Here is a 25,165-nt window from a genome sequence, read left to right as displayed (position 1 = left end):
AGCTACTCATGAAGCTGAGGTGGGAGAATCACTTGAGCTGGAGGTTGCAGTGAGCTGACATTGTGCCACAGCACTCCAGCCTGGACAACACTGCAAGACCCTGTCCCTTTAAAGAAAAAAAAAAAAACTGCTGAGACAGGAGAGTTTCTTGAGGCCAGGAATCTGAGACCAGCTCCTGAAACAAAGCAAGATTCTCGCTCTACACTTCATCCTGGTTCACAGAGCCAAACCCTGACTTAAGAAAAAGAAAAACAAAGGAAAAGTTGTGCTAGGATGCATATTCAAGATTGAAATCTCTCACACTCTCTCTCACACACAAATTCATGCTACTTTGGTGGCTAATTGTTCCATACTATGAGTTGATCTATTTATGTTGCCATGGCTCCTTATACAGCTATGTGGCACATCATTTATTTGTTTTTGATACCATAATATTGATTCAGGAAAAGTTTAAATATTTTATTTTTTAATTACCTAAGAAGGCTCTCTGTTGGTTTATATAATCCAGTTTAAGAATCTCTTTTATAAATTGAATTTTTCAGTACTGACAAAATATTAACTACTTCCCCATGTATCTTTAGTTTCTATGAATAATTATATAGGGAGAGAAGACATCCATTGTTTACAAAGGTCGTTTCAGCCTTGTGTGAAATAGGAAGTTTGCTTTCATAGAATCTGGCCTACTTTACCTATCAAAACTATTAAGGTGTTATGAGTGTCAAAACGATATAAATTCTTAGAGCTGAATATGAAGCCAAAGGGATAAGTTGTTCTGTTTATCTTTTATAATGGGGGTGTATACCCCCATAAAGTTGCTTACTTGAGAAATTAGTTACGTTTTTTATTTTAGAGACAGAAAAATCCTACATTGGCTATTTAAATGATATGACCCAATTATTTGGAAATAAAAACGGTCTGTTGTGTGTATAAAGTTAACGTTAACATGGTGAATTTTGGACACCACAGTCCAGTCTTGCAGGGAATTCTAAAAAAGGAAATTGTCATATCAATGAACTGTCTAGAGCATTGTTTAAAAACCGTGGGCATTTCTAAATAGGTATATCTCATTTCTTCCCAGACAGATTTCTGTTGAAGTCAAACTAAAGTACCACAGATGCTGCCAAGCTGCCTGATACGGTGGTCAGTCCTCACGATTGACCTCAATAGTACCCACCTTCTGTTATTCACACCATTACACAGTCTCCTCTCATATTATCCTAGGGTTGGCCTGTGAGACCCATAGAAGGCTTGGTCACACAGCTAATTAGTGTCAAAGCCTGAATTCTAACATAGGTCTGTCAAAATCCACGATGACTAGAGAATTACTTACTTTGATTCTCCAGTAGCTGAAAAGGAGCATAAAAATAAGCGGAAGTTGAAGCAAAGAGAAGTTTAAGGACTTGTTCAAGGTCTACAACTAGTTAGAGACACAGCTGATATTAGAACTAGGCAGTTCAATTTGATTTAAACCAGTTTATTATTTTAAATTATAGTACATTTTTGTTCCTATTTAACAGATACCTTACTTCAAAAATGTCACTGTGAACCCATTAGAAAGCCACCAAATATTAAATGAGAAAAAGAAGAAAAATGAAATTGCAATGGTCTATCCACTTTTAGTGTTCCATCAATATTAAAATATATTTTTATTACAGTTTCTTATTAGACAGGTGGCTAAAATCTAATTGATAATGATGAAGTAGGTCAGTGTTACTCAATTGGTTAGCAGCTAATTAGCTCATCTTAATATGAGTCAACATCAATGAAATGCACTCAGTAAATATTAGTATTATTTTTGTCTTTTTCATAATCCATTTGAAGTATTAAGATTTTGTTCTATACATTCAAGGCCAAAAATTTGTTTCAAGGATTAGAAGTGTGCAAACATTTTATCGTCCAACTCATTTTTTATTCTATTTCTGGTTCATTCAAGAAAATCAGATCCTGGCCCTAAAATAAACATGGATTCCCTTTATCCAAGAGGCCACACTTCCTAATGCTGAATATACTACAAATCTTGGAAGTTAGACTTTCCCTCTGGTAGTAAAAATCTGCAAATCAAGTCAAATTAGGAGAACAGAGCCGCTCGCATGTTTCTTAAGGAAAATTCCTGTTAAAAGATTGCATTTTCTTTATAATATAATATTTTGAAAGCTATAGAGCCTAATAATAATTGTACTTTAAAACGCACAGTTTACACACACACACACACACACACACACACACACATATATATACATACACTTTTTACAGAAGCATTTCTTGGAGGAGAATATCTCTATAAAGAAACCCGACTAAATTTCTGATAGCTACTAAGGTAAGCTGCTACTCTGCCTTACCCTCTGTATGCTATATGTTTCCTCTACTCTGGTTCCTGAAGATAAATGGAGTCAAACGATGCCACTCGGTAAAAAGCTACCTCACCATTTTTAGGAAATTTCTTAATATAAACTTCACAGTTTTTCATAGGTTTCAAAATCCTTGGAAGAAATAAATGCATCTTTGTTCAATATGTAGATTTTCTTACTAAGATTTTCAGATTGAAGGGAGTAGCAGTAGAATATCAGAAGTATCAGAAGCAAAAAAGTAAATATATGATTTGGTAAGTATGTTTGTACTTGTAGCCCCAAATAGTGATTGTGTAAGGAATAGGCACAAATACGGTAGCATTTTTAATTGCATCTGAAATGAACAAATCTTGTATTTGTCTCCAGGGAATATGACTCAGTCAACTCTTTAGTAAGGCCAGTTATCAAGGAAAAATTTGCTAAGGGTTAGACAACATAATCTAGTTGCAGCTCTTATCTTGAAATTTATATTTAAAAGCTAGTAAGATTTATCTTTAGGTATTTAGTCCTTTATCACTTTGGGATGGTAAATTAGATGCTTGCCTTGTACTTTTGGCTTGTGAAAGAAAAAATAATCTCAGGACCCCAAACTCACCATGCCGAAAGGAAGGTAAAGCTTGGGAAGTCAGCCATGAAAAAACTGCTTTCCTTTAGTTCCCAGACAGAGAACTGTAATTTCACAACCTTGTAGCATAGCCTCATTTCTGTTGCACCCTCTTCACATGCTTAGTTTATCTTATGTAAAACGTAGATTTACTAACCAACACAACGTACAATTGACTTTTTCCTTTACTCCCTGTTGTCACACATAAAATGTAGATTTATTGGGGCTAATCACAGCCTCATAGGAATGTAACGATCTGCTTCACTGCCTACCCTCTTTCCCCTTTTCTCCCTCCTGCTTGTTCTTTCCCCTGTAAATACTTAGGTTCCCAAAACCCTCTTTGGGAAAAACTCAGTCACAGATGCTCCTATGGCTGTATTTTTTTCCCCAGGCGCATCCTCAACCTTGGCAAAATAAACCCCTATCAGTTGAGACCTGCTTCAGTCATCTTTTGGTTACAGGCTTTCAAAAGTAGCAACATTATATTTACATTTTTCATTGCTGGAGGAGTAGTTTTTTGAAGGCTGCCTGCACTGTGAATTGTTACATTTTTTAAAAATGGTGTCTGTGAGTTTTGTTTCTTTGATTTTCACCAAACTAGAGCAGAAATTTAGAGGAATTTTGAATGTATGTCCTTGTTCCTCCCCAGAAGACATTTTCTAAAAAAAAAAAAAAAAAAAAAAAATACTAATAATCCCAAGCTACACTGATTCTTGGTAGGTATTAGCCCAAATGCTTAAAGGGGACATTGTGATCTCTGACAATTTAATATTGCAGATAACATAACCTCTGGACTCCCCAAGTATATCCCACATTGTATTATTTTCTTTCCTCCAAACAGTACAGATTCTTTAAGAGAAAGTGGACATTTTTAAGAAGCAAATAATGACTTAAAATAGCTTTATATTTTTTCTCTTTTCTTACAAATGCAAAACTTGATAGTATATGTAGATTTCCAGATTGCTGAAGAAATTGAATTACTGTTTCATCCTTATCTTTTTATGTACTTCTCTGTCATTTTAAATTTATATATATATATATCATATTTTCACTGAAAACATCAAATGTCTCATTCATTCTTTAGTCTTATTTGATTTTTTTCTATCACCTTGCATAGCAAAGCATAACAAAATGAAAATAAGCTTCTGCAGTCATGGAAGCTCAGAATTGGAAAACAACTTAGATTATTTATTCTAACATCATCGAAAAAGAGATAAAGACATGGAATTCAGGAAAAGTGGCGAGGAAGCAAATTCAGAAATGTATGACTAGGAACATGGAAGCAACTGAATATGAGGTTAGAATTTTAAACTGAATTAAAAGGTGTAACTTGGAACTGACTGAAATATGGCAATTTAGCAGAAGTGGGATTAATTATGTAGCCTTACCTAGTTGTACACAAGATCAGGCTGGGACTGAAATTCTACAATATGATTCCACATCACCAAAAGAATTCCAGCCCTCTGAACAGTAGTAAAGAGGGTTTTGTTTTCTTGTAACCAGAACATAAACTTTTGATAGTCATAACCTTTATTTCGGTCTCTAAATGTAGGTATTGATGGGGTTCAAAACAGGCTATCCCCAAATACGGCACCTTGGAATTTGAGCAAACGGCAAAAGTAGAAAGATCACCCTTTGACTTTCCCCTGCCCTCCTCCTCTGAATCAGGTCAAGAGCCCCTCATTCGAGAGGTGCTGTCCCTATGCCCAGAGGAAAGAACATCCTTATCTGTAAAGACACAAATATATAAAAAACAATCTGAACAGTAGGTCTTGTTAAGCGACTCCCCTCGATTTTATTACCATTGGATCGTATCCCTTTGCTTAATCACACTTCTGTACAACTGTCCACTTTTGTTCAAACCTAAGCATAAAAATACATAGGTTTCTCTATTTCTTTGGGTCTCTATATCTGAAGGCTTCTGGTCTATGTAAAACTTACATTAAATAAATTTGTAGGCTTGTCTCTTCTTAATCGGTTTTTCATAAGGACCTCAGTTATGAGCCTAGAGATGGAAAAGAAAGATGTTTCTTTTCCCCTATAGCATATTCAAAAGTTTAAATGAAGTTTATTCAGAGTCCTTAGTTTTACCAACTAGTTTTTCCTTTCTTGGATGTACAAATCTTTAATACACTAAATGCAGCTTCTATAGTTTTAAACAAATCCATTCTTCAAACCAAACCAAAGATAGAATAAGTTTTATAAAACAGGAGACACTTTAGGGGTATAGTTACTAGATATTTGTAATTGTCATGTGTTTGCAGACTCTGCAGTGTTGGTGGCAATGTATTTTTAATTTCTTCCTATTTGATAAGGGTATACCATACAGATGCTGCTGTGGATGCTGTATTGGCCCCAGTCAGAGTCTTGCTACCATGAGAATCTCTGCTGTAGGCACCATGGCCCTCCCTGGACTTACTAAGCCAGACAAGCTTCCACAGAGAATGTGATGTTTGCTGAACAACATGGAAATTGGATATAAAACCTTTATAATGAGTGTTTGTATCAGTAAATTCCCTTGCCATCCATTTTCCTTCAGGTAATGCTGTTTTAATTAGCACTGAATGCTCCCATCTAATTTCTCAGTGGTGGACACTGCAACAAATAATTACGGAAAAAAAAAAAAAACCATAAAAACATTAGTTACCAGTTCAGGAACTTGTTGATTCCATTATAAACACTGAATTGTATCCAAAATTGACTTGGGCCTTTATTCACTGCATTTTGCTTCAGATTAATACTTGTGGTTCTGATGTCATGTAACATCTACAGATCAAAAACATCTACAAATCATGTAAAATCTACAAAGATGCTAGCCAGTTATACAGACATAGCATGTAAGTTCACGTCTATGTTGAGAGTATTGAGATGATTTTCCCCTTTATCAACACTCGATTAAATAAGGTGAAGGAGAAGTAGGTCTTCTAGAGACTGACAGCTCAGAGCAATGCTGGCATCACCTAGGAGTTTGCTAGGAATCCAAAATCTCATGTTACCACCTCTGACACTACTCATCCGCCCAATCAAATGTATTACAATCTGCATTTCAGCAAGATCCCCATGTGATCCATATACACTTTCCTTTTCTTAGTTCCTTGTATAATAACCACATTTAACTTTATATGATAGTTTACATTAATATTTACAAAATGTATGAATTAGATAGTCACCGGGGAAGGAACAGGCAGAGAACAAAGATGTGTGTCTGTACCTAAATAATGGATGGAGGTAAGAGTAGCTTTCCTGGAAGTAAAGATAAAATTCTCTTCCTCCCTTGGGCAAACACTTAAGTAAAGGAAATACAACAAAAGAAAAAGAGGAATGTATATTGAGTAGCATATAAGAAGGAAGGATTGTTTTTCTTTCTTATGTTGATTATTGTTACAATAATTGCTTCATATATTTTTATACAAAGATGCATGTTACTGATTATCTATCTTGAGATAAATGAGGGATAATTATTAGGTTGTTATCTGTGGAAAAACTATACTGAGAAAGTAGAATAAGAGGATTAGGGAGGAAGAAAAAAGACTTACTCTGCAGAGTGTAATATTGAGGAGTATGCGACTTTCAGAAAAGACACGAAGATTTCAACCTTGTTTTAAAAGAGGCTACTTTAAATCTTCCCTGATTGATAAAAATATTTCCCATAATGAAAAGCTTTCCACAAATGTCCTTACAGTTTTAATAATACACTGTCCTCAGTGTCACAAAATTATTTATTTTTAATTAAAAAGCAAAGATAGTTTTTCTATAATCTGTGAACTAGGTGAAACACGTGCTGGTTATATTAATTCATCGTTTCATATAAATAATTATTGGCCATCTGGATATAAGAAATGCTACCTTTTTCGTGATGAGTTTTCCTAAAATCTAAAAACTGCTGACTGTGATAAAAATTAACGAATACTTTAAGAAAAAAAGACTTTAACAGTCATGGTGTCTTAAAATACTGGATGTGAGAATAATGAACTGTTATGAGGGGATTCATGTTTGCAAAATGAGCTACCAGTTGATAATTAGTGGAGCTGTACAACACCCTGGTGAGATAGGTATGTTTCATTCCTACCATTTTGCAGATGCAAAATTGGCATGAGAGAGTAATGAAGTGTTTGGCCTCACGGAACCTAGAAAATCAGCATCAGCAGGAAGCACTGACTTTCTGAGACATCCGCTGTGATGTAAGGTAGGATGGCCAGCTTTATCACCCACTTACTGGCTGTGTGATTTTGGTAAAGATACTTAACCTTCTTATGCCTTAGTTTCTTCATCTGTAAAATGGGAAGAATAACACTATGTTCCTCAAACATTTGTTGTTAGGAGTAAATCAGTTAGTCCTTGCAAAAAACTTAAAAGATTACCTGGCATATAATCGGTCAACAATCGGTATCTATTAATTACCATCTATGTGCCTCTCTGAGCACTAAGGATAGGAAAGTAAACAAAATAAATCCCTGCCCTCATGAGCTTACATTCTTGTTCTTAACAGAATGGTCTCTCAGCTGATAGACATATGTACATAGGTCTTTCTTATGAACAGGTAGAAACAGAAAGTCTTGCTGGCTTTCTTTTTTTTCTGCCTTTAAAAAAAATTGTTAGAAGTAATTTTACAGTGGCTGCATGATATCTTAATTTCCTGGGAATGAGTTCTCAACAAAGAGAGAATTTTACTAATTCAGCTAGAACGTTATTGAAAGGAAATAGCTGTGTTAGGCAAGGATTGAGGGTTGAAATCGACTCGTAAACTACTGGGGGGAGTCCAGATCCACAAATAAATAACTCTGATTAAGACTAATTTTGGTAAATATAACTGTTAAGAGTCTGAATGTTTATGTCCTTCCAAAATTCATGTTGAAATAATCACTTCCAAGGCCATGGTATTTGGAGGTGAGGTCTTTGGGAGGTGATTAGGTGATTAGGGGTAGAGCCCTCATGAATGGGATTACAGCTCTTATAAAAGAGACCCCAGAGAACTCCCTTCCCCTCTGCCATGTGAGGACACCGTGAGAAAACCACTGTCTATGAACCTGAATAGGCCCTCACCCGATGCCAAAGCTTCTGGCGCCTTGGTCTTGAACTTCCTGGTTTCCAAAACTATGGCAAATAAATGTCTATTGTTTATAAGCCACATAGTTTATTAGTTTTTATCATAGTAGCCCAAACGGACTGAGAGAATAATGAAATAACAAAGAAGCAAGAGAAGGAAGTGTACCTTGCTTGGGCAGAGAAAAAAAGGGAAGGAAAGAGGGAAAAGTAGGGAGGAGAAAGGAAAATAGGGCACAGGAGGAAAAATAAGAATGTGAACACAAAGGTTAAGGACAGAAGGGAACAGAGATAAGAGAAGGGTGCTATGACTGGAACGTCTTCCCAAAGTGTTAGGATTACAGGCATGAGCCACCGTGCCCGGCCTCATTTTGAAATTTAATTGTCATTGTAACAGTATTAATAGGTGGAACCCTTAAGAGATCATTAGGCCATGAAGGCTACGCCTTCTTGGTGGGATTGGTGCTTTATGAAAAGGCAAGTATGGCCCTCCCCTTCCCCTCTCTTTGCTTTTCTCCTCTTCTGTTGGGTGAGGAATAGCATTTCTCCCCTGTGGAGGATATGGCATTCAAGGAGCCATCTTGGAAATGAGGAAGGGGGCCCTCACCAGACACCAAACCTACTGGCACCTTGATCTTCCCAGCCTCTAGAACTGTGAGAAATAAATTTCTGTTTCTTGTAAATTACCCAGTCTCAGATATTATGGTATAGCATCACAAAACAAACAAAGACAAAGGGTATGCTTGCTCTTCAATATGAATAGAAGAAGGTTTGGACTGTTTCAAAGGGGAAGACTGAGAAGTTGGGAGCAGGTGATGTCTTAATTCCCTCATTATAAGAATGGGCACTACTGGAGAGCCTATTGGAGAAAAGTATTATTAGTAAGTAAAAAATAAAATAAAATAAAAAGTTTTGTAACTTATCTTGACTTCCCTTATTATTTTAAAGTGCTTTTTCATAGTCAAGTTATATTCACTTGAGTTAAAGGAAAATGAAAGACTGAGTATGAAAAAGAAAAGTGACTTAAAAATTAGGGAATGTAATTAACTAAGGAATATCTAACTAATTATAACCCACAAAGCAATATATTCTCTTTCTCACATATCACTCTTAATAAACAAACATGCAGACACACATACCACAGACACACTCAGACACATCACACACACACAGAGAAAGAGAATAATGCCAGGGTCTTAATTTCTACATATAATTATGATGTTAAGAATACTGCTCTCTATGGTGAGATATTTTAAAGAATGTGTGTGTGTGTGTGTGTGTGTGTGTGTGTAATTTCAGTAGATTTCAATGAAAAACCATAGTTATCTGAGGGATGGGATAACATTAAGATAGTTTCTCTATATAACAGTACATACACAAACATGAGCATTTGACAATAGCTAGAACTGTAAAAGATTACCTAGATCTTTCTAGGTCCTTATTTTACAGATGAGAAAACAGAACTATAAAAGTTGAGATCTGAGCCAAACCCAAATATTTGAATACTCAGACCAGTGCTTTTTTTTTCTAATATATCACTCTCTGAGCAAAGATCACTGATAACAATAGTATGTTGTTTAACCTCAGGTATTTGCAGACACTTCACATTCCAAGCAGGTTAACTTATTTCCTAATTTACAGAAAAATGCATTTGAAATAAAAACTTTAAACAGCATGAATTCCTCAAAGAATTGCGTAAATATGGATATTTTGTGGATCAATTATGTGTATAGCAATACAGAATAACTGATTGAAATGAAATGCAATTTTTTAACAACATGGCACCAATATTAAAGACTGAAGAGTATATAAACAGTACAATGAGCCAAGCATTAATTCTCCAATAGTTCTTCAAGAATTTAGCTATCTTTTTAAATAGTTAGTGCTCCAGCAAATCAACTTGGATTACTTTTATATGTTCCTGTTTCCATTTGCCAGCTTATGTGTTTTGTGTTTAAGAGCTTGTACCTGTAGCCTTCTTTAGAACCTAAACTCGGGCTACTGGAGCCGCTGCAGAGAACCAGAAGTGCCTATGAATTTTTTTTGCACACCATATATGTACTTACACCAAAGGCTGTAGCCAATAACTGACTAAAGCCAGAGTAGAGAAGCCCAGATTCTTTGTTTTCATAAGATGAACTCTGAGATATAGTTTAGAATCCAGAGCTTCCTTCATTGTCACTCAGTTTGATTGACATCTTCCTTCACAGTATTGATGGCCCCATTCTTTCGCGGGTTCCCCTGGGAGTTTGCTTAATCATTTGCACACAAATACTTGTCTCTGGATCTGCTTTTGGTCAGACAACTAGTAAAGACATAGATTAAAGCTATTTAGGACCCATCCATTCATCCATATTTATCTACACTAGCTACCTCCCTCTGTTTTCCCTGCTTCTGTCCAAATACCTCATTCCCTCACTCTTCCAAATAGGCAAAACTTGAAACAGACCAGTGTGCATCTTATTCTATTCTGTATTTCTCTATACTTACATAATAATACACAAATATAAACATATGAGAGAATATTTGTGTCCCAAAAATGATATTATATGTTTGTATATATATATATATTTCTTTTTTATCTTTTCTTACTGAACAATATTTAATTACTAATAAAGAAAGAAATTAGCACTTTAAACTGAATTCTATTGTAATTTTCCATAGTTATAAGTTATAAATCTTTGCTTGGAATGAGAAACCATGTCATAGATACAGATACGTAAAATGTACAGTTAGAATCTGAAGTCAAAGTAGGTAAAAATTTCAATGCTATCATTTTACGTTCTCTCTGAAAGATTTTAGCATTCTAACATTTTTGATTGGTTGCTTATATTTTGTCTATTTATATATGAAAGAACAATTATTTTATTTAGTTTGTACATAATTCTCATGCTATCATTTTCTGATTCTATGTTGTATTATTTGCCAAACATTTCCTTAATGCTTGCTCAAGTGATTTTTATACTAACTTAGAGTTATTCATCTTTAGGTCTATTTATATCTAATTTTTACAACCCGCCAAAAAGGTTGATATCTTTATTTCCATTTTGTAAATATGAAATCTGAGGCATAGGGGGCTTAATTGAGTTTTTCCTGGCCATAAGCATAATGAGAGGCAGACTCAGAACATGAATTAGAAATCCTTGACTTCCAACTCCATGTTTAATCCATTAGTAGTGGGTCATAGCTATTTTCTTACGAAATAAACTCCTTCATAACATTACCTATTCCATCATTAAAATAAAACCTATGTAATAAAGCCAAATGTTGTACATATTAGAATGAACATAAATATTATGTTAATTACTATCTTTTAGAATCATATTGATTTCGAAAGTTTTGATTGGATGAATGTGGTTCTCTTTCTGTTAAATCTGTATGATTTATCTTACCTTAGAAATATTGCAAGTTATTTTCATCCTCAAACATATAAGGTATAAACTATTATAACATTAGTGATTTTCTGTGTGTAAAATATAACCCTTACAAAACAGAGAAATATTTTGATTCTGAAAAGTTGCTTGTATATATATGCGCAATGCTTGTTAAATAGTCAGAAATTTTGAGTGTATGAAAATATATTTAAACCAGTCAACAGAAAATATATGTTTTCTTGTGACAGTGTGCTATAGGCTGCAACATTTGAAAGGCTAGCCCAGCAGATTTCTGAGCACATATTAGCCAAGATAATTAGCAGAATCTGTATTCCAATTTAAACTCAATAAATTTGTCCTTTCTTAGGCTATGGATTTATCTATGTCACTTAAAGACAATGACAGTTTTTAATTGACTACATAATGCTGAAGTTATTAGAGCAACAAAAAATGGATACAGCTATGCTACTAAGTTACCTCTCCCATTATCAAACCTAGATTTACTCTGAAGCAGAATAGAGGAAGCTATGTGTTATGGTTTGAATGTCCCTGCCAAGCTTATGTTTTAATTTGATTGCCATTATAACAGTATCAAGAGATGGAACCTTTAAGAGGTAATTAGGCCATGAAGGTTATGGCTTCATTTGCAGGATTGGTGTCACCATGGGTGTCGGTTTCATATTGCAGAAGTAAGCTCCTAATAAAAGGATGAGTTTGGCTTCCTTTTGCTTCTCTGTCACCCTGGCCTTGCCCTCCCATAATGGGATGACTAACCAAGAAGTTCCTTTCCAGATGCTGGGACCTCAATCTCAGACTTCTTAGTCTCCAGAACCATAAGTCAATAAATTTCTGTTTATTATAAATTACTCCATCTGTGGTATTCTGTTATAGCACCACAAAACAAACTAAGAAAGTGGAGTTCTATTTCTCCTCTTGCCCTCAATTTCTTCAGAGGAAGACTAAATTCCTTTATGATTTCCTTTGCTTCTAGTAAGGTACAGAAATGCAAGATGTTCCTTCTCACTGTAATATACCACTGGATATTACATATAATTTTTACACTAAAATTTTTATTTAACATTCCCTTTGCAAATTTCTAGAAGTAGTATTAACACAATAAGACATATCAGAATTGACTATGTGGTCTGCTGTAATATTTATGCCAAGAATATCATAATGGTGAGGAATGAGAGAAAGACGCATAAAGAACGTGAATATAATAAAGGGAATAAAGTATATACTTGGGGAAATATACTAATTGTATGACAAAAATGGAAATAAGGGTTCCATTATTATAAATAAGGATTTGTCAACTGAATTTATCTCGCTAGCTTCTTATAAAATAAAATAGCTAACCTGAATGTAAAGAAAGTGTTTCATTTATATGCTATTTCCATTTATGCCTTAAATAATGCTTTCCAAATTATGGCCGACTGTAACTTTAAACTCCCTGGCAAAGGATATGTGCTACAAAAACCCACTTCAGGTTATAGTAATTCAATATTAAAACTTCTTCCCAACTGAATTTTAGAAACAATATTGTAGTAACCAAACTATAAATTGAATAAATTGAAGAAGTTACTACTTCTTACAATATTGTAAAACTCTCTAGAGTAGGTCATGACAGAAATGAACATCTTACATTTTCTCCTTTAATCTGACACAAAACAAGATAAATTAATTAATAAGTTACAAGCAGAATAGCAAGTTAGAGAGGATTCAAAAAAACAGAAGGTATGAGGTTAGGCCAAAGAAGAACAGGGTTTAAAATAAAATGATACAGTATAACGACATGCTTAATATATACATATATATGCGTATATGTGTAGTTTTATAGGAAGCTCCAAATAAGACCTACTTTCTCATAGTACTTGATCTCGTAGTCCAGAATGGCTCCATTGGAAAAAGCAGGTGCTTGCCATGATAGGGCAATGCTATTTTGGGATGCCCAGTCCTTCCTTACCACACCTATCAGGGAAGGTGCTGAAAGGAAAGAAAATAACTAAGAATTAATTGGCAGGAATCATTTTCCATTAATCTTCCTTAATATTTTCTCTTCCAAGGAAAATAAAATTCTTGTTGAAGAGGACACCATTTATTTAAGGCAGATTAATAAGACAGCCTTAGGATATGCTCTATTCAATCCAAATAAGGCATTAAATATATTCAGGAACACTCTTAGCGAACACAGGAAAAACTCAGATATTCCAAGAATAAGGGCCAGAACTCATCATCTTTGGTATTATTAGGGGAGGATATTTTTCTTTAAAATGGTTTTGGTCTTCAGCTATAACATGAAATACAATACACTTGGCTCTTATGTTTTATCAAATATTAATCTACTGTAGGAATAAACAAACTCTGAAATTGCAAGATCATTTATAGGCTTCTCCCTTTCCCGTAGACATTTTAAGGCTTCATAAAAGTTTATATTATAATCTTTATAATTGCAATAAATGATTGTTTATGAATGTGAGGATTATTTCTTTTGCATAGTTTCTGTGACACTGAATAAAATTAAAATATTTAACTTTAGAAGTTACTTTCAGAATCATGTCTTTTTATTTTCCTATATATTATAATTCTAAATTAAAATAATCCGTGTTAAGCTTCCAATATATAACTAAAATATATATATCTCAGATTCTTTGCACCTTTTAGAAAATACTTTTTAAGTATTCTAATTAAAAAAAAAAACAGCAGTGTTTGCCATAGAAGTCAACAATCATTCAGAAAAAATAAAATCCAAATTAAAACACACAGATATGCCATTTCTCACATAACAGATTGGCAAAAAAAAAAAAACCAAAAACCAAAATTTGGTAAGACACTCTGTGGGCTAGGCTATAGGATACAACACTGTACCACATTGTTGGTGGTAATGCAAAATGATACAACTCTTATGAAGGGAAGCTTAAAGATTTAAAGCAAAAATTATGTATTTATTTACACTTTGGCTTTTTGGAATCTCTCTCAAAGATACACTGCACAACACGAAGTGACATATTTACGATACTATTCCTGGAGATTTATTTCTAAAGGTTGTAACAATCTAAATGCCCATCAATAAGGGAGTGGTTGAAAAACTACGCTATATCCTCTAGAGAATTATGAAGTTGTAAAAAGGAATTATGGCTATCTATAAGCACTAGAATAGAGTTATTTCAGAATATATTTTTAACTGAAGAAAGTAAGGTGAAGAAAAATGTATAAAAACGATGTAAGGATAAACCTAAGAATAACAAATAATTATAATGGTTGCCCTTAGGGGGTGAAAGACAATAGGATAAACACTACAAGGTTAGAAACTGGTCATCTGTGAATATATATTTGCTTTGCAAATTTACTTTGTAAAAATATTATAAGTGATTAAAAATAATTTTAAGAACAATTTTGAAAAATTAACAGAATCATAAAATGAAGAATACTGTATAGAATTGAAGACATAGCCTCCAAGAGGGAACTGTTAAACATAGCTTTAAACACACTGATTTAACAAAAATATCAATGGGATGTGCTTTAATAATTAAATAAGAAAAACTATCTTCTTATTTAAAAATTATTAAACTGTTTTAATAATGATATTGTTGATGATGTTAGTATTATAATTTTGAAGCTGTTATATATACATATTAAAGTATAAATCAAATGAGCAATTATGTTGTTATTGAGAACTAGATTTTTTCCTCCTGTGGGAGAAAAAATATAAAAAATGTCAACTATATTAAGGTAAATAAAAACTCCAAGTTAGAAGTTACATTATGAACTCATTATATCTTTCCAATTCATTTTCAGAAATCTACTTAAATGTACCAATCACAGGTGAGAATTAGATTTGAAAAATTGATTCTGTCATACTTTCAATTTCTAGGAAAGTCTTAAGTATTAAAAGTTTGGCATTTTATTTCTGAAAGTTGCTTCTTTGTTCTAAGGACAAAGTATTTTCTTAAATTTGAAAGAATGACAAGTTTGGTTTTTCTAAGGAAATAAGGTCTTTAGAAACTATATTTAAAATTCTTTCTGGCTGTTCAATGGGAACATTATATTTGGACTAGAATATGTTCTTAAAACGAGAGATAATTACAGAAGTCACTAGGAAATAAAAGTTTGTCATGTGAGCTAAAACAGAAATAATGTGGTATATAAGAAAAAGCACTCAGATATTTCACTATTTAAAATAAGCCCTAACTATAGACTGTAGAGACACAACAAGACTACTTAAAAAAACAAGACCCAACTATGTACTGTTTACAAGAAACTCATTTCACTGTAAAGACACAAATAGACTGAAAGTGAAGTAATGGAAAAAGACATTCCATGCAAATGCAAGCCAAAAATAAGCAAGAATAGCTATACTTGCATCAGGTAAAATAGACTTTATGTCAGAAACTTTAAAGAGACATTTATATAATGATGAAAGAATCAAGTCAGCAAGAGGATGTAACAACTGTAAATATATCTGCACGCAACACTGTAGCAACCAGATATATAAAGCAAATATTAGATCTAAAGAGAAAGATAGACCCCAGTACAATAGCAGTTGAGGACTTCAACACCCTACTCTCAGCATCAGACAGCTTATCTAGACAGAAAATCAAAAAAGTAATATTGGATTTAAATAGCACTGTAGACCAAATGGACCTAACTAATAGTTGCATAACATTTCATCCAACAGCTGCAGAATAAACATTCTTCTCATACACATGGAACATTCTACAGGATAGACCACATGTTAGGCTGCAAAACAAGTCTCAACAAGTTTACAAAAATTGAAATAATATCAAGTGTCTTTTCTGATCACAATAGAATAAAACTAGAAATCAATAAGATGAACCTCAAAAAATACACAAACATGTGGAAATTAAACAACATGCTTCTGAGTTACCAAATAAACAAATCAGGAAAGAAATCAAAAAGAGAAAGAACACCCAAATAAATAAAACCAGAAACAAAAAGAAAACATTATAACTGATACCACAAGAATACAAAGGATCATTAGAGACTGTTATAAACCACAAAATGCCAACAAATTCAAAAACCTAGGGGAAATGAATACATTCTTCAACACATACAAACTACCAAGGTTTAATAGTGATGAAACAGAAAATCTGAACAGACCAATAATGAGTAACATGATAGAACCAGTAATAAAAAGTCTCCCAACAGAGAAAAGACCAGGAACAATGGCTTCACTGGTGAATTGTACCACCCTGTTAAAGAAGAACTAATACCAATTCTTAACTATCATATCAACAGAATGAAGGACAAAAATATAATTATCTCAACAGATGCAAAAAAAAAATTTGATAAAAATCAACATCTCTTCATTATATAGACTTTCTACAAATTAGGTATAGAAGGAATGTATCTCAACACAATAAAGGCCATATATGACAAATACACGGCCAACATCATACTGAATGGGGAAAAGTTGAAAGATTTTCCTTTAAGAACTGAAATAATACAGGGACGTTTACTTTTGCCACGCTTATTTATTTTAGAACTGCAATTCCTAGCCAGAACAGTTAAACAAGAGAAAGAAAGAGAAGGTAATTAAACTGGAAAGGAGGAAGTAAAATTCTCACTAATTGAGGATGACGTGATCTTATATATAGAAAAACGTAAAGACTCTACCAAAAAAACTCTTAGAATTAATAAACAAATTCAGAAAAGTTGCAGGATACAAAATCAATGTACAAAAATCAGTAGCATTTCTATCCAACAGTCATAAATGTGCTGAAAAAAATCAACAAAGCAATCCCATTTAAAATAGCTGCAGCAATAAATAAATACAATATCTAGGAATACATTTAACCAAGGTGATGAAAAATCTCTATAATAAAAACTATAAAACAGTGATGAAACAGCGTTTCATATAGTTTTAAATACTATAGTTCATATGGTTTTAAAAACTATAAAACAGTGTTTAAGAGGAAACAAATAAATGTAAAGACATGCTATGCTCATGGATTCAAATAATTAGTATTGTTAAATTACCATACCACCCAAAGCAATCTAGATTCCATACCTCCCCTATCAAAATAACAATTACAATCTTTACAGAAATAGAAAAAAACAAATCCTAAAATGTATATGGAAACAAAGAAGATCCAAAATAACTGAAGCAGTTTTGAGGGAAAAACAAAACAAAACAAAAAGCTGGAGGCATCACATTGCCTGACTTTAAAATATATAACAAAGATATAGTAACTGAAGCAGCATGGTTCTGTCATAGAAACACATTTAAAAACCAATGTGATGGAATAGAGAGTACAGAAATAAACCTATGCATTTGTAGCCAGCTGATTTTTGGCAAAGATGCCAAAAACATACATTCCTTTCCTCAATATATGTTTTTGGCAACTTTTCAATAAATGGTGCTGAGAAAACTGTACATCCACATGCAGAAAATGAAACTAGATACCAATCTCTCACCATATACAAAAATCAGTGTTAATGGGTTAAAGACTTAAATGTAACACTCAAAAATATAAAACTGCTTGAGGAAAACACTAGGGGAATGCCTCAGGACATTAGTCCAGGTAATCATTTTATGAAGAGGTCTCAAAAGCACAGGTAACAAAAACAAAGGCAAAAATAGACAGATGAGATTGTATCAAACTAAAAGCTTCTGCATAGCAAAGAAAACAATCAACAGAGTCAACAAACACCTGTAGAACAAGAGAAGATATCTGTATACTAATCATTCAACAATGGATTAATATCAAGACTGTACAAGGAACTCAAAACACTCAACAACAAAAAACAAATAATCCTATTTAACAATGGGCAAAGGATCTAAGTAGACATTTCTGAAAAGAAGACATACAAACAACTAACAGATATATAAAAAATGCTCACCATCACTAATCACCAGGAAAACGTAAATCAAATTTACAATGAACTATCATCTCACTCCATTTGGATAGCTATTATCAAAAAGAAAATAAATAACCAGTGCTGGTAAGGATATAGAGAAAATGGAACTCATCCACTGCCAGAGGGAATGTAAATTAGTGCAGTCATTATGAAAAATAGTAGGGAGGCTTTTCAAAAACTAACAATAGAACTATCATATGATCCAGATATCCTGCTACTGGGTATATATCGAGAGGAGATGAAATTAGTATGCTGAAGATATCCCCCCCCCAACCCTAAGCCCCCCACATCATGTTTATTGCAGCAGTATTCACCATAGCCAAGATATGGAAGCAATCAAAGTTTCCATCAACAGATGAATAATGAAAATGTGTAATACACACACAATGGAATACTATTCCACTGTTAAAAAGAATGAATTTCTGTCATTTATGGCAACATGGATGAGCCTGGAGGCCATTATGTTAAATGAAATATGTAAGTCACAGAAAGATAAGTACTGCACGTTCTTACTCATCTGTGAAAGCTAAAATATTTGATCTTATTGTAGAGCATACAATAATGGTTACTAGAAGCTGGGAAGGGGAGGGAAGTGGATAAAGAAAAGTTAGCTAAACAATACCAAATGACAGCTAGGTAAAAGGAATAACTTCTAGTGTTCTACAGCACTGTAGGTGACTATAGCTAATAAGCTATTGTATATTTTTAAATAGCTAGAAGACAGGATTTTGAATGTTTCAAACAAAAAAATAAATGTGTGGGGGGATGCATATGTTAATTACCTTGATTTCATCATTACACAGTATATTCATGTATCAAAATATTACACTGTACCCTAAAAATATATACCATTTTTATGCATCAATTAAAAATAAAAAAAGAATTTATGAGCTTCAGGCCAAAATATTATACTTTTATGTTGACAAGGAATAAAATGAATGGAAAAAGAGTATGTATTTAGTGAATTCATTCTCACTATTACGTTAACCAGAGAGACTACTCTTGGGTAACCAAAGAAGACAATTTAGTGATTCAAAAGAAAACAGAAGTTTTTGAGATATGTTCTTTATGTTGCAACCATATGTACTATTTTTGGCATAACAAATGAAGAATATTTAAATGAAAATATTATTACATAAAGTTGTATCCAATTCAACTTTGGTAATTAAATCTCAATCGATTCATTAAAAAAGGAACAGAAAAAGTGCTCAGATAATTTACCATATAAATTAAGACACATTTGCTCTTAATAAACCACCATTAATAAATTTGTCCCTGTTGGAAGCTGCATTAACGTTCTACAATTATAGTGTAATAATGTATTACATCGTGCTTTATGGATAAATTATAACTTTAAAGGGAAATCATACACATTAGAAGTTGATTGAAACATATCAATTCATTACAATTTTTGAAAATGTCACCTTCATGTATACAATCTTATGGTTAATTTTCAGTTTAATGTACACTGTCTAAAGCAATATTACCAGTGTTTTACATTTGCTTCATGATGATTTAGCACTCAAGGTCAGCACTATAATCCTCGCAAAACTTAAAAGAAATTCAATTATAGCCACAGCATAAAAGAATGACTATTGCGAAAAATATAGGTACTATTTTTCTATTATACAGTTCTCCAGTGGGCAATTAATAGTACACCTACATCACCTAAATTTTATGAGCTCCATCCTATACTTTTATAAAACAATAATAAATAAAAATGGATTTCAGGGTCCAAATATGCTAAACCCTAAACTCTCTTTGCTTTTGCACAGTCCTTTCATATGTTAATATACATATTTTACATAGCTATAAAATGTACATAATTTTACATAATTCTATTTTTAACAATGCATATTAAATCCAATTCCATATTTTGAAATAGTATCTGTCGTTATTATTTTAATTGCTAAAATACTCCATTCTGTATACTTAATGAAATCATTCCTCTAATGTTGAAGTTTACAATACTTTCCTATTAGAGTTTTCACATTTCATGCACAAATTTTTAATTTTGTTAAATTTTTATTAAGAAAACTGCTTCATATAACTTGGATATTCTGAGACATACTATGCAAGAACTGAATCAATATATATTAAGCACACACTTTAAATGGTTAATGAATTGGAGGAGAGGATGACAGAAACAATTTACAGGTCAATATACACCCCCAAATGCTGGATTTTCTGTGTTCACAGAGGCCAACGGTACACATAATTTTATTTTAAAATGAGGCTTCCATATATGAAAGCTAAATAGTTTTGAATATATTTAATGATTTTTTTCTTAATAATCCAGGATTCTATAACATTTGAGTCTGACATATGGTGGTAACACTCTTGAACTAATGAATACAAAGCAGAAAATATAGCATATACATTTATTTTCCATATGAGAAAAACTGATTTTAGGACACAGAAGAGCAACTATTGATTTTTATCTCTGATGCTAAAAAGTCAGGGGAAAAAAAGCAGGAAAATAAAATCCAGCGTTTGTCAGATCAGAGGCTGATGGAATAACTTGAAGGCTCAAGCAATATTCCCTGAGTAAGAATTACGCATTCAGGATAGTTTGCAGCAGAATTTTATTTCTGATATACATTTTTATTTAAGTCTACAAAATCTTAGCTTTGACCTTCAAGAAAAAGATTGTTGAATAGACTGCTGAAATGGCTTTAAATATAAACCTTTTTGATGACTACATTTCCAATAGGTTTCCAAACACTATGTAACAAAAATTTGAAGAAAAAAAAAATACAGCGGAATAAGTTAACAACAGAGGCCTCATTCACAATTAGATGAGTATTATTTTTTTATGCTTACGTGGAGATACCTGAAGAATCATAAATTAGTGTAGTTAGCTATTTTGCACTCAAGACAATATTTTTATTAAATATTTATTTTATGCCATGTATATTTATCTTATTTCAATCTCATAAATCAATGGAATGGAAATTGTCTTTATTTTAAAGATAAGAATGCTAAATATCACAGGAGTTGAGCAATTGTTTAATGAAGAGATGTGAAGGTAAATTTTAATATTAAATCAAAGTGCTAAGAATTGAAAAATTACATTTTTTACTACATTTTCTCCTAAAATGAATTCCAATTTAGTGTATCCAATTTAGTGTAGTAAGTTCAAAATTAGAATCTATGCTCAAAATTAAAGCAAGAAATAAAACAATGTCACAAATATCCTTGTTGCCTTTGAAAATGTTATTTTTAAATTTTCCTAATACTATTATTCAAATTTACACTATGGATAAATACAAATATGCATTATTTTGAAAATTTAATACTTATGGGTTATAAAGTTATGTTTCTAAAACTGCATTAAATAATGCTAATTCTCAGTCATCTATAAGCATTCTAGATCTATTAAGGTTTACCTATCGGGGTGTGCGCATGTGCACGCCCTGTGTGTGTGCATGCATACATGAGAAAGTGAGATAGACAAAGAGTGAGAGCACACTCCTATACACATGCTGAGACAATGAAAATCTTAATAGTGAATGCTACACAAGAGAATCTTAGTATGAAGATAGACCTTATAAGCTATTTAATATATTTTTTCCAGCAATCCAGAAAATCCCTTGACACTCTTTGATAACTTATTATCCATTTTTTGCTCCAGCATTAATGAGTATCTTATACCACAAGGCTACCCATTCCTTTTTGTAAACCTCTACTTGTTTGAAAAGACTTCATATGGAATCACTGTCTTCCTGTAACTTCCAACTAGGTCCTAGGTTCTAACTTTCAGCATAAATAGAATTAACTCTTTCACCTTCCTTCATCTCTCATCCTCTTTTCTTCTCTCTCCTTTTTTTCTCTTCTATGTCCCTGCCTTCCTTCTTTACTCTTTTCTTTCTTCATTTACTTTTTAAAATGCTTTTTACTGCCTTATTTCTTTACATTTTTCTTTCATTTTCTTCCTTGTGCCTCTTTTAGGAAAGGGCTGTGTGTGTGTGTAGGTGTGTTTTAATGGAAATATATTTAAAAAAACACAATGAAATGTCAATAAAGAATAATACTAAAATAAAATAAATAATACAGACCAGAAAGTACAAACCAGAACAAAATTTTAACACTATATAATTTTTTCCTTTCTCTTTACTAATGAACTAATGGGTATAATTGCAAAGCAAAAACACAGGACAGTGTTTCTTTCTGTGTATGCTCAGGAAGGAAACAGTATAATCAAACACGACAATTTTACCTGTGAAATTCTGTAGATGTGATACATGTTTATCGCGTTAATTGACATTTTTTGAAACCTGAGAACATGCTTCAAAATACTTCTGGCCTATATTTTGTTTTGGAAATGTTCCTTAAATGTTTTGTGCTTTAGATATCACAACAGTTCCTAAGAATATCTGTCTCATGTGCTTTTGTTTTTATGTTTTTTTCTTGTAATCAGAATTTAATGGTAATATACATTGTTACCTATTTCCTCCATGTGGTTGAAACCTAGTTATGAGTTTGAAATATACATGTGAGACTTACATGCAGCCCGTTACTACTTTATGTTCTTCCTTTTTTTCTTTCTGAATTTGAAAATAACATTGTAGTATGTTAAACCAATATAACAGCTGTAATAAAATGAGTAATAGCTCTGAAATATCATATCGTAATTCCCAGAATCTGTGATTTTTTTTTTTTTTTTTTTATGGCAAAGAGGCTTTGCAGATCTTATTAAGAATTCTGAGGTGGGGAATTAGCCTGGATTATCTGGTGTGCCCAAAGTCAGCACAAATGACCTTATGTAAGAAAGGTATACAGTAGTTTTATTTTTAATTTTTTGAAGAATCTCCATACAGCTTTCCATAATGGCTGTATTAATTTACATTCCCACCAATACTGTGTAAGAGTTCCCCCTTTTCTATATCCTTGCAATCATTTGTTACTCTTTGTCTTTTTCATAAGAGCTGTTCTAACTTGGGTAAGGTAATACCTCATTGTGGTTTAGATTTGCATTTACCTGATGATTAATGATGTTTAATATTTTCTTCCATATATAGGTTGGCTATTTGTATGTCTTCTCTTCAGAAATATCTATTCAGATACTTTGCCCATTTAACAATTGGATTATTTGGGTCATTATTACTACATTGTTGAGTTAAGCTCCTTATATATTTTGTATATTAATCTCTATCTACACAGTGATACAATACTCACTGATAAAAATAACAAAATCCTGTCATTTGTAACAACATGCATGGACCCAGATATTATCTTAAGTGATATAAACCCAGCACAGGACAAATGCCATAAGATCTCATTCATGTTTGTAATCTAAAAAAGTTGATCTCTTAGAATTAGAGAGTAGAACAATGATTACCAGAGTCTGGAGAGGGTAGTTGGGAGCAAAATGGGGAGAGGTTGGTCAATGAGTATAAAATTACTTGTTCACTCTTCCTACTTCCTTTTGCCATGCCAGTGAGATGCTGGTAGCTTGACAAGACATTAGTGGAAGAATTGTGAAAATATTTGCACAGGAAACTCTCACTATCTGTATCGACCAGAGTGAAAATTCACTGTATTAATGATGAATCAAAATGCCACAGCACTGTCAGCACTTAATTACGGAGAGTAAGACTGGACAAGTTATCTTTAAGGTTGTCAGGATAATCTGTGTCTTTTAAATTTCTCTTTGATAAGTCTTATGACTGTGATTTAACATGTTCACTGTTAAGCTTGTCTTTAGCTGCTGTTTTCAGTAATTTACACCATACACATCTACTGACTATTATTTAGTTCCAGAGGCATTTGAAAAACTGCTTATATGACAGATTCTGTAAAATTCAGTTTCTTTGAAATATGAGGAAAAATGTATCCTCAACTTGCACCACTCTGAGATTCTTCTGACCTTATTATTACTTGTCATGTTTCAGTAAAAAGAATATATGTTGTACCAGTACTTTCTAGGAATTTAACATAGGCTATTTTCCCAAATCTCAGAAAGTTGGCCTGGCCATAAAGAAAAATCAATCATTCGGCCTACCTCATCTGAACATTGAACAAATTCCTCATTCATAACATCTGTTTATATTAAAATCAAGAACATTGGTTTCTAGTAATTCTTCCAGGCAGAAGTATTATTATTTGATCTGTACAATTATACAAATTACATATGACAATTTTAAAATAGGTTTTAAATGTAGAAATATCCTAGTTATATTTGAATATGGTTTGTAACTTCTGGACCTCAGCTGATTTCTGATTTCTTCAACAAAAAGTTTGCATCATGTTCCAGGTACAGGAAAAAAAAAAGAGCTAATTGAAAAGCTATTTTAAAGGTAAAAATTTTATTAAAATAATTAGACAAGTCATTAATAAGTAGATGATTAAAATCATTTTAACTAATATTATGGAAAGGAAGCAGCCAAGTAATGAAGCTTACAGAGATACAAATCTTTAAAATATTTTACTATGAGTGGATAAAGCTTTACATGGAAATTTTATTGTTGTATTTTGTAAAAAGTTTAGAAACAAAAGAAATCAATACATTTAAAAAAGTATGTATATATAGGCATACAAAAATAAGCATAATATGTAAAGTGTCAAAAACAAGTTACAAAACAATATGTGTGACATGATTCCATTTTTTTTGTAAATAGCAAATACCCCCAAATCCTGTATGTGATGCCATATATATACACAGACACACACACATACACACACATAATATGAAAGTGGAATGTAAAAAAGTACAAAAATGATAATTATAATAATGATAATAGTAATGCCAGAAAATAAGGGAAGGTTATTTCAAAATGATGAGAGTTTGAACATACAGTATTAATTTAAAAAATAAAATACATCATGCTGTGATTGTATTGTGTAACATTAAAAGCTACCTTAGGTTCATTTCTTGGATTTTCAATATTTCCCATTATTTAACAGTTTCATTTAAA

At 32.5% G+C, this 25,165-nt stretch overlaps 1 protein-coding gene across 1 annotated transcript in view; it reads right to left on the bottom strand.

The window, feature by feature from the left end:
* Positions 1 to 25,165, bottom strand: part of EPHA6 (EPH receptor A6) — a 930,608-nt gene that overhangs the window by 330,286 nt on the left and 575,157 nt on the right. The window contains exon 6 of the mRNA XM_025376846.1: positions 13,228 to 13,352. Within this exon, the coding sequence (XP_025232631.1) occupies positions 13,228 to 13,352 (125 nt within the window). The remainder of the gene's footprint in view (positions 1 to 13,227; positions 13,353 to 25,165) is intronic.

The sequence above is a fragment of the Theropithecus gelada genome, chromosome 2, assembly GCF_003255815.1.
Source record: "Theropithecus gelada isolate Dixy chromosome 2, Tgel_1.0, whole genome shotgun sequence".
Classification (NCBI taxonomy): domain Eukaryota; kingdom Metazoa; phylum Chordata; class Mammalia; order Primates; family Cercopithecidae; genus Theropithecus; species Theropithecus gelada.
This window is presented reverse-complemented; position numbering and strand designations above follow the sequence as displayed.